At 33.9% G+C, this 11,609-nt stretch overlaps 1 protein-coding gene across 1 annotated transcript; it reads right to left on the reverse strand.

The window, feature by feature from the left end:
- Positions 1 to 714: 714 nt before the first annotated feature.
- Positions 715 to 11,007, reverse strand: LOC145572176 (E3 ubiquitin-protein ligase MIEL1-like). Its single transcript, XM_081631191.1, has 12 exons — positions 10,811 to 11,007; positions 10,634 to 10,721; positions 10,484 to 10,540; positions 10,360 to 10,392; positions 9,572 to 9,649; positions 9,403 to 9,446; positions 9,252 to 9,292; positions 5,985 to 6,067; positions 5,800 to 5,891; positions 4,371 to 4,440; positions 2,475 to 2,513; positions 715 to 1,188 (listed from the first exon to the last, which is right to left on the reverse strand). The coding sequence occupies exons 1-12, from the start codon at positions 10,921 to 10,923 to the stop codon at positions 1,045 to 1,047; spliced, it is 882 nt and encodes a 293-aa protein (XP_081487317.1). The 5' UTR covers positions 10,924 to 11,007; the 3' UTR covers positions 715 to 1,044.
- Between the last annotated feature and the right edge of the window lie 602 nt (positions 11,008 to 11,609).

Below are 11,609 nucleotides of genomic sequence, written 5' to 3' on the forward strand. Positions count from 1 at the left end.
TGTTAAAGTTACGATCCACCACATATCTTTTTCAACATGACTTTCTTATCGATTCCTAAACTTTAATGTTCCCCATACTCCATCTGTCCTAAAATATTTGTCTTTATTATTTTGACAATTCCTCGAAAATTTGTCATGTTACCTTAATTTTTTGTATTCAACTCATCTACCTAGGCGGTGTGAATCTTACCACTATCTTACTCTCATTCTCTTTTTTTGACATCTCATGTGATGTGAGATCCTTCACTAACTCTTTCTCTTTTAATTGAATATTAGAATATTAAAATACTTTCCATTCTTTGTAGCAAAAATGTTAATGTACTACTTCACCATATCTAATAAAAAATATCAAATTAGTTCATGATGTATGCAGACTATAACATGAATACATATAAATAAGTAATAGAAGAATAATAAGAGGAATGCATGTAAAGAGGTGTTGAGTCATATAATGCTAGGTCTGCTTATAATTTTAAGTGTGTTAGTAACTAGGGAGCTTGATTGATTGTGCAATTAGGGCATCTAGACTCGCCTCCCACGCAAAGGCAATGCTAGGATACACCATTCTACACCCTCGGTCCATTAAAAATTGCCCATTACTTGTGTTATATAGTTATTCGAGAAAAATTGTGGGGATAACCTTAAAGCATTTAAAAAAATAGCATGACAATCTTTAAGGGATAGAGGGGATACTTATTGGGTGACATCGAGATATAAGCAAACAATGCAAGTGATATTTTTTCATCTTTTGCTAAATGTTAATGTATTAAAAATAAATAAATAAATAAATAAACAGCCTATCTGTTCAACAAGAACAAAATGTATTTCATACATAACAAAACCTGTGCCTTTTGGTGTATTGACTAAATTCTAGCTGCTGAATACTTTACAGCGAACAATGACCAATAATGCTGACAACCACCACTGTAGAACCCAACCATCCAAGAAACTCAAAGCTAGAATATTACAAACAAAAACCAATCTGAATTCTTGTTTAATAGCAGTGTTTTAATGTCTGCTACAAAATTAAGGTGGACAATTGAATCAGTTATCTGATGTCGATTCCTGCTGAGGACTTTGCTTCTGCGTTACACGAGTATTATATGAATTGCAATGACTGCACTTGTGCCCAAATATGTGGAATTTCACTATGCTTGTAACACTGCAATCATTGCAGAGGATTGATACCTGCCAAAATTTCTTCCTGTATCAATATCTTGTTCACTCAATTGAGAACAAAGTAGCAGTATTCTCAATTTGGTGTTTAGAAAAATTCCTCAGTTCCAACACATTTTTTAAAAATAGTAATAGCATGTGGTACATTTATTCAAAAGTCTTTGTGAGATTGAGAATTCAGAAATGTCAGACTAATCCAACAATTTTGTTAAGGGCCGATCATCAATGTGGCAGCAAAAGGATTATGAATATTTATGATATTAGTATATTACTATGGCTATTGATCCAAACGATTAATAGCAATAGCATATAAAAAATAATACTACTTATTCAATTACACATGTCAGTGAGGAACCCAATAGAATGAAATAAGGGATTCAAGTTCTCAGTTTCGAAATGTGCGACGTTCAGAGAGTTTCAAATCATTCAACTACAAAGTATTTTTGGTCATTTTATAATATAGAACTTCTGCAGATCTTACTAGGACAATGAGAATAAGAAAGCCTTCGCTTAACAAAGTTGCCAATGAAGAGCATGTTTTACAGTTTCCAAAAATGGGTAACAGATGAAGCCCTGCTATGCTACTTGGTTTTGTTGTTTCACCTCAAGCGTACCTATGTTAGATACATGACACACCGACATGTTTATGAGTTATTTTGAATTCGTAGGTCTATAAAAACGAAACCTTTCATGAAGTCGTCAAATCTAACACTTGAGAGCAAATTTTCAAAACCAAACCAATTACCCTATTCTGAGGAGCATAGAAGTCCATATGCAATTGGAAAATCACTTTGTGAATTTTTATGATAATTATTATTTAACCCATCCCTTCTCTCCAAACTGACCTTTTAGTATTTGTTGTTGGGTAGATCTTTTATTCTATTATTTCTCATTTCTTAAATATTCAACCTCAAAAGATAATTGTAGGAAGATTGGTAGACTCAACGAGACTAAAATCTCAAGGGAATATCACAAGTGATCTACCTACCTAAAATTTTATTCTAAAGACTAGTCCTCTATAGGTATAGCAGAAACGTCCCTGTAGTGGAACTGTTCACTAGCAACTTCAAGATAGATTACAAATGCAGATTCAGAGTAGTGAGCCATGGAGCATATACCATCAAGATTGGCTCCAGGCCTCAGCCTCACTAAAGTTGTTCATTAAATAATTATAGTGGAGGGCTTGGATTAACCTTCCTCCGAATCATTACTCTAGTTGCCTTTGAGATAGAGGACTTGAAGGGTCAAAAAGTTCAAGAGAAAAAATCACAACAAAACCAGAATAAGTAAAGTGGTACCTCATATTGATACTCATCAGGCATGATAGTAGCTTCAATCTGCAATCCATATGAAATATTTAGTGAACCAAGTTAACAAATCTATCTCATAAAGAGAAATTGACATTAACATAACTATATCTCTTATAGCACACATCCTCCTAGATAAGAAAGTACATAAAGAAGAGAAGCATCTAAGAGTCAACTAGAAAATCCATCCTAACTTTCATAGTGACCATATTAGTCAGGTTGAAGCTGAAAATCGATGCTACAACAAGCAAAGAGAACAGACAAGTACAGCAGCAGCAGCTGCTGAAGGCCTACAGGAACTAACCACCAGAGAAGCACCAGTACACGATAACAAGATAATGACAACAAAATGCATCCAGTAAGAATAGCTATGAACAAGAATCCAACAGAGAAGATCTAGAGAAATTGTTTATGAAGAACCCATCGACAAAAAACAGACCCAAAAAAAAATGATTGAGAAGTGCGATTGAAGAATGATTCAGGCATGGCTGGTAGCTTGATAATTCACCAGTAAAATTAAGTGTCATGCAGCGATCAATTGGCCAAAATCTTCAGATAAATCATGATGAACATGTCACATTACTGTAGTCTTTTCATGATACCACTAAAATAAAATGGTGGCGTATTATATTGTTTTACAAGCCATGTTTTCAAGAAAATTAAAAAATGAATGGAAACTAACCATCCCTTAAACCGCACACCACATCATAATGATAGCTTTTAACAACCAAAACCTCAAGCCCCACTTCTATGGATATTATCACTAAATATGGAATTTTCAGACCTATCTGCTAAAATTTTAACAGTTACACACATGAGGTCAACAACAATCAACAATTAGCAGTGCAATGAGCAGTAGCAATCAGCAGATTGCATTGGCCAGAACCAATAGAGAGTTTAAAGGGGAAAAGTGGCAGCAAGCAGTTGCCAATTTCAACAAGTAAACCAATAAACAAAGGCCATATTATTATAGGCAGAGACAGAATGAGAGATTATGGCCTCTTTAATGTGTATTGAGAGATTAGAAATTAACATTTACGCTGGAAAAAGTAAGGTGTCTTAGCAAGAATAATTTCCTTCAAAAAATACATTGGAGGTCCAACTTACACATGTGACATGTCCACAGCCATGAATACACTTCTTTTTTCTGTTCATAACTTAATAGTGTGGTAAAACAGGTATTGCATACATAAAAACAGTCAAAAACATCTTTGTAATCAAATATCAAATAAAGAGAAAAAGTTTGGCGAGGGGCGGGGGGGCGGGGGTGGAGTGGGGAACTACTCACAGTAGCTTATGATACTCTTTAAAACTATCATTCAGGATATTTCTTCCAGTAAAATCAATTTTCCTAGTAGCAAGCTTATATCCTTGAACTTGAAAGAGACCTTAAACATCTCTATCAGGATTATTTTTTTTTTTAAAAAAAAAATATTCTTTATGAGAAGAAAACAGCACCAATCACAAGTTCACAACCATGCCATTACAGCATAAATAAGCTTACAAAATGACAGATGCAATTATAACTACACCATGAAATAAGTATAAAGGTGCCCTAGAAAACACATATAGCAATCCTTATGTCACTACATTATCTATCTGCCAATGTCTCTTTTACGTTACTTATCTCTGAGATTGTATACTTACACAGTTTCGCATCTAATATATTTACTAACAAGCACAAATAAAGGACCAATATTCAATTTTCTTATACCGTATTCTGGCTTCACTTCAAATACCAATACAGTTCATGTTCATGTATATGCTTTCAGTAGATAGATATGTATGCACATTAATTTGAACAACAGCAGAATCAAGTTAATAGAATTTCAAATTTCAAGGAAGAAAATGAAATATGAAAATTTAACAAATAAAATAACTTGCGACCTCCTCATCCAATTTTTCCCAGTTTAGCGCCATGTCCATACTTGACTTGGAGCATAAGGGGCATCGATACCTGATCCATGTAGGATACTATCATCAAAATACAGAAAATGATACATATATCTAAAATCTATTAAAAAGAAGGAATGCAATAGATAGGAAAACAATTTCAAACCAACCAATGTGTAAAGATCTCATCATTTTCGACAAAAAAAGATTAAAAAATGGACGGGAAGAAAAATAGATAAGTGAAGGCATATCAAGTCTCTGCTCCATCTAAAAGAGGGCATATTCTGTTCCTTCAATATATGCCTTCAATATATTTGCCTCATACAGTCATACGAACAACATTATCCATTATGTTGGGCTACGGTTTTCTATTTTGGCCTATTAAAGAGGGCACATTCTATTCCTGCTTTTGGGACTAATATAATAACTCCTAATAACTCCGTAGGATTTAACTTAACCTATTTTCCCTTAAGATTAATAAAAACTTACTTACACCTATCCATGACATAACTAACACATTGTTAGTGAGCCAAAAAATCCTATTTGTTCATGTTTGCTCTTCATTTATCTTTCCTGAAAGACAAGCAGAACCACATCTACACACTATATTGATTGCAAAGAATTGATTTTGGTAAATTATAAATAGCATTTATATCGACTAAATGAACTTCAAAGTTCTATTTGCACCATAATTTACAAATAGGTAGTCACAATTCACAAAAGCCAATACAGAAGTGATTGAAAAGCCATGACATTCATTGGATATTACAAGAAAGCTGCAGTTATTTTCAGAATAATGATTAAAGGAAAATATGGCATATTTTATGATCTCTTATTAATATTTCTGGACTTGACATAACTGATAATAGTCTTCCCACTAACGCAGTAAGGCATCTCACTTCAACAATGAAAGACCATGGTCCATCTTTAAAGTAACAAAGAAAAAGTTTGTGTCATGGTAATATGGTATATAAAAATTTAATGAGCTTAAGTTTTGGGCTTTTGGCAAGAAATTTTTACAATATAGATAAGTTTTTTACTACATAGTACAGAGAATTTACAAATATTCATCAGAGCAAGGCGGCTGTGGGGCAGCACTTAAAAGTCTTTCTTGGAAACATGCTAATAGCTTATGATAAACAAGCAAAGTAACAACCCCGCTGAACTAGTTGTTATCAGACCAATCATTTAGTAGCCTTTTGCTTATTTTCTTTATAGTTTGTACTCCTCAAATCTACTCTCCTAGATGTACTTGGAACAAAATTACTGCAGCGATGTTTCAAATCGATATCATGAAAAATTAAAGTTACCAACTTATGACAAACTTCATTCAGAAGCGGAGGGTGGAATGACATTCTTACACTGGGAAAAGGAAAAAAATTTAGCAAAAGACATGGGAATAAAGAAGATGCAATGGGCTTACTGCTGCTGATTCAACATCTCTTCATAGCAACCCCTGTGTATTGTATGTCCACATCTCATAACTAGTGTGCTTTTGGTTGAGTCAAAAAGGTACTGTCAAGTGTCAACACGATGCAACATGATCAGGACAATACAACAAATACTTGTGTTTCTTAACTAAACATATTTAACAACTGGGTATCAGACCTCGTAGCAGATAGGGCAAGAGTTCTTCATAGAGTCTTCCACACACTCATGGTTGTCACGCAGGCTCACAGTATAGCAAGAACCTGCACTTGCAGTAAAAAAAAATTAAAAAAAAAAGGAATAAATCTCTCACCTTGCCAAACCAATTGAAATAGCACCAATGCAAATAACCCAAATTAGTACCAACATTCCACCCATGTCACTCTTCTATAACCTAATGATCAGTCATCTCAACAAGCATTTACATTTATAACACATATGACAAGTAATTGGCTACCACAAATTTACAATATAGTGATAGCCAAAATGAGAAAACAGAAGTTAGAGGTAGGGAGTTAATTACAAAGCAAGCCATGGAAGAGAGATGAGGACAAGAAAAAGAATGCCTTGCATGCAAGAAACATGGTGTTAAAATTCTGATTTCTTAAAGGTTGAATTATGAATGTTGTGAGAAATAGCAGCTATAGAAAATATGCAAGTTAAAGAAAAGTAATGGACCGCTATTCAAATCTCAGAAGTATAGCAACTGATGGACCTTGACAATTAGGAAAAGTGAGAAGAGATAACCAATACACTTGTTCAAAAACAAAATTATAACACACTGAAATTGAACTCACAGGAACAAAATGAAATCTCATGAAAAACAAATAATTACATGCAAGCTTCACTAAAGGCTTAAGAAAGACATTTAACTTGGCAAAATTTATTTTGGGGAAGGCAACTTAAGAAATTTACGAATCGCTACAAACACAAACAAAACAGACCTACGTGTCCCCTCACTACCATACAAGAGTAATGGTCACATAATCCGAGGTTTTGAAGCCTAAAGTTACACCTGATTGCTTTACCACCCTCTCCAAGACACTAAACCCCCAACTACTATTTGGCACTAAGAGGCCAGTGGAGCCCTACTCTGAGTTGGAAGGGAAAGAAAAGAAGAAGAATAAAGAGAGGATAAATTAATTAGGAAGGAATCCAAGTCATATGAATCTGAGAATCTCTAATGCAACTAAAGTTTGACTAGAAAGGTCATAAAATAAGCTTATGGATCCAAAGACCAGCTAGTAAAGGACCAAAAGCACTAGCTTAACACTAAATAAGGAAAATCTCTATAACTAAACCTCACTTGATGATACAAAATCCTCACTCTTACAGATTAATCTGAGTGATCATTAATGGGGGGTGAGAGATAACATTTAAGGCATGGGCCTAATTTACATATTACAACTCATAGTCAATCATCAAGGTTAGAATCATTACTTTAAAGTGGCCAGAATAATGAAAAGATGGTCATGGACATTTCTCGAAATTACACTACTTTTACCTTCAAAAGAATTTGAACGATCAGCCTTTTACTGGTAAAGGAAAAAAAGAAACAGCATCAACTGATGATCCAAGTGTCATCATCAAGCTTTAAAAATCATCATATCGGTTAAAAGTTTTTGGAAGTGTGTCCTTAAAACAATGTGCATTACTCTAAATGGACGTTTATAGGATCAGATACAAATGACAATTAATCATTTATATTAAGTAATCAACATGTTTAGCTAGGAGCCGCTATCGATTAGCCAGTTTAGTGTAAATGGGCTTGCAACTTAATAATTCCTCATTTTTTTAATTCACCATTTTCCTCTTTAGAAAGTTGCACTAATTCTATTTTAGGTATGCTCACATATACTTTTTGTTTGTGTTCACATACCAAATACTCATCTTACCCTTACGTTTGATAATTACCTTTGTTACCTCACTTTACTCTCTTTCCTTTGTAATCACATGGGTATTTTGGTTATCTAATTCCTTTCTTAATCTTTGTGTCCAACCCAAATGGTGCAACTAAAGAAAAATGGAGGAAGTGTGAAGTAACCTTATAGGGTCGCACACATAAGCATGGGTTGAATCAAACCACAAACATGGGCCGAGCTCAAAGCGAGGTTGACTGGTAAATCACCTCAAGCATAGCCCAAGTTGGGAATGTAGCTCCATGATGGCGGGCCAAAGGAGGAAGATAGAAAAGAAAGACTTTGTCTAGAATTTCCTTAATTAATGTGTTTAGTGTAGAAATAAAATCAGTAAATATATACTTGTAATTTTATTTCAAATTTAATGTAAAATAGAAAGAGAGAAGAAAACTCTTCCTACAAGTTGATCTAAGTTGTCATCTCTTGCCACAGTTTGATCATGTGTGTGCCCACCAATAAAGGAGCTTTAATTGATACTCATATGTAACCCAATAGAATTGTCTAAGGAAGCATGCTACTTGCAGTATATTGATGTTTATGATAGATTCATAAATATATGTGTATAGATCCCCTTAACTAATCCAGCCCACAGAACATATTCTTCCTAACTATATATTTACTAAGGTAGCTAACGCGCGCGATGTGCTCACATAGCTAGCCATGTCCAGAATCTCAGTTTGGTTTATGTTATAATCAATTTAATCATGCATAACTTTAGTTGTTGGTAACATTAATTAGGAAAAATTATGTAAACAAAATTTTTTTAAAGGTATCAATAGAAGAGTCAAATAACATTAATAAGGGAAAATAAGAAGGAAAAAAAATGACACACATGTGATTCGCATGCATAAATGGGGTTATATATGTAAATAGACATTTTCAGCGATATAATTGGCATACACTATTCATAAGTGTTTGGTTAAACTTTAAAAAAGGTAGGGAAAACACTTTGAACATGAACAATCAGTGCACCGCCACATTGATTGTCTGGTACATGGACAAACAAAAGGCAAAAGCCAAAGCACTCAACCAGTGAAGTGAACAGCCAGTGCTTGTTTTCTTTGTGATTATCAATAAAGCTTAATATAATTAAAACTTATAAGTTTATGAATAATGCTTGGAACCATCAACTAAGAAAACTAGATGGAGTGGTCCATATCAAATAAGCAAGTGTTGCAATTATTATGAAACAAACGTAAAGAGAATTGTTGTGATTATTACAAAACGAAGAGAGTATTAGTTAAGTTAACACTTATTAGAACACAAGCATCATATCACCAAAGCTTGTATGGAGTATGTGCTCCTCAACTTGCTTCATGACCAATCAGTAAGCTAAGGGCCCTAAACCAGCTTAAACCATCGGGAGTGGTATAATTTTGCACTAAAAATAAATAAGATAACAAATAAGAAAAATAACAGTGTGAACATGAACAAAACAAGGAAAAGTAGAAATGCACTCGGTGCACAAGCAATAATATGGTAAGACACTAAATGTCAGAATTTACCAAAAACGGCTATTAAGGCATACCACACTTTGGACAGTGAAAGAAGTTCTCACGACCACCAACCCTGAAATTTGAATGAGCATTGCATTTGAAAATAACAATCAAAAGTTAAAAGCAGCACAGAAACAACAACAACAACAACAACGAAAAAAAAAGCTAATTAGCGATGCTGACCTACAAATTCCACACTCAGGGCAATGAAATTGTTTTTTCCCAATCTGTGAAAAGATAAATCAATTATAGCAAGCCAATGCAAAGGCAATGTAGATCACTATTTCACAGCTTTTGCCATAAATAAACAAAAAGAAGATGAGGAAGAGGGTGAAAATCAATTAGTTCATACCTCATCATCATAGAAGTTGCACACCTCACAAAAATACTCACCCATGTTAACCCCACAACTACAGCAGACCTTTGCTACCTGTACACCAAGATACAGCATAAAACAAACAATATGTGTCTTTTTTCTGTTTTCTACCAATACGATAGAAATGAAAAACTAACTATCGAATTCATAAAACTATGTCATAATAACCTTCTTATTAATAGTACAATATAATAATACTTTTTTTTTTTTTACACACTTCCCTTTGACCGTGTTTTGTGATTTACACGTAATGAAAATTATAGTCAGTGGGATTTTGTTAAATTTGTAACGATATATATTTTCAAAACTCCATATCAACTTTTTATAATTTTTGTTTTTCAGTAATTAAATATATTAATGGTTGAATTTGTGAATTAGCAAATGTGACTAAAAAACGTGTCAACTAAAAAGAAACGGAGCAAGCATATTTCTTCCATTCCCCTAAAATTGCAACCATTACTATTTTAAGATGTTTCTTGAATATTGCAACATTTCTTTTTTGTACATCCTTTATCTCTATCTCTCCACTCATCAAATTCGGCTATGTCTTTATTTCTCTCTATATCCCTCATCTTATAACACACCAATTAATACAAACCCCGACTCAAAAATCGTTACAAATCATATTGCTTTCTTCCATTAGTATCCAAATCATAGTTGCAAATTGGAATAATCTTTGTTTTGCCAACAATAGTTGCTCAATTCTTGTTAAACCTTCCTATTAAATAAAAAACTGAGTACTCAAAAGAGAATGAAAAACTAACCGGTTGTTCAAATTCACAAACTGCACAAACAACCTGCAATAAAACCCCAAATAATCAAACCCTCAATCCAAAAATAAATAATTAAGGAATTCCAAAAAAAAAAAAAAAAGGTGGGAAATTTTACTTGCTTAATATCACGCCGATTAATCTCATGATGCTCCTTAACATTGGTCAAAGAGTTCTAATTTCAATCAACAAAATCCCAAATCATTAATTTATCAAAATTCGAAAAACAAATACAAATAATTAAGAACGAGAATTTGTTGAAACTTACTATAGCTTCGTTGTGACAATGCCGACAAGTGAAAATACGATTGCAACATGGTGCTCGAATTCGGCATCGTCTCCTGTAATGCTCGCAGCTGCAAAACAAATTCGAAAAAATAATTGGGGACATTTGCAGAAGAGTTGAAAATTTTAGAAGAGATGAAGTATATAAAATTGAAATTACCCGAATTCAAGCTTCCCAAAATCTAGGGGATTTTCAGGAACAGAGGTATCTTGGGGATTTTCGGGAACAGGGGTGTGTTGGGGGTTTTCGGGAATAGAGGATTGTTCCGCCATTGATGAAGGTTAGAGGTATTAGTTGACTGGGTTGAGTTAGCAGTAGTTATAAAATCCTTAAAATGGTAATTTTTTAAGGTTGCAGCAATTTAAGAGACGGTGTTGAATTAGCAGTAGTTATAAAATCCTTAAAATTGATCTGTACTGTCCCAATAGGGGTTTGACTAGTTGAGCATGAGTTGGCCAGTTGGGTACCTCAAACGGTAATATTTTAATTGGGTACTCCGTAGTTGACAATCAACAACCGAGTCATATTGAGGCTCTATGTGTTTCTATACCCGGCAATCGAATCTTTCGGGTCCGTATGGGTTGGGTTATTTCAGGTCAGGTGAAATTCTGGTCAGCATGTAATCAAATCTGGTTTGGGTCACTAAGTTACTTGGCTTATCGGGTTACCTTCGGGTTGTTGTCGTCGGGTCGGATCATGTTGGGTATTAAGTCAACTCTACTTCAGGTCAAGTCGTGTAGATATTCGGTTTTGGGTCAATCTCGAGTCATTTTCAAGCTAATTCAAGTCACTGGTTGGATGTTAAATGACAGCTGGATTTCTAAAGAGGGATTATTGAGTGGTTGCCTAGACGCCGTAAGAAAAGTAAATGAATACAAGTATATATCATTTACATGATTTGATATTTTAAAAAAAAAATAATGTATTATATACGAAGTATTTAATTAATTAATTTTAT

This window comes from Chenopodium album, chromosome 12 (genome assembly GCF_948465745.1).
Source record: "Chenopodium album chromosome 12, dcCheAlbu1.1, whole genome shotgun sequence".
Classification (NCBI taxonomy): Eukaryota; Viridiplantae; Streptophyta; class Magnoliopsida; order Caryophyllales; family Amaranthaceae; genus Chenopodium; species Chenopodium album.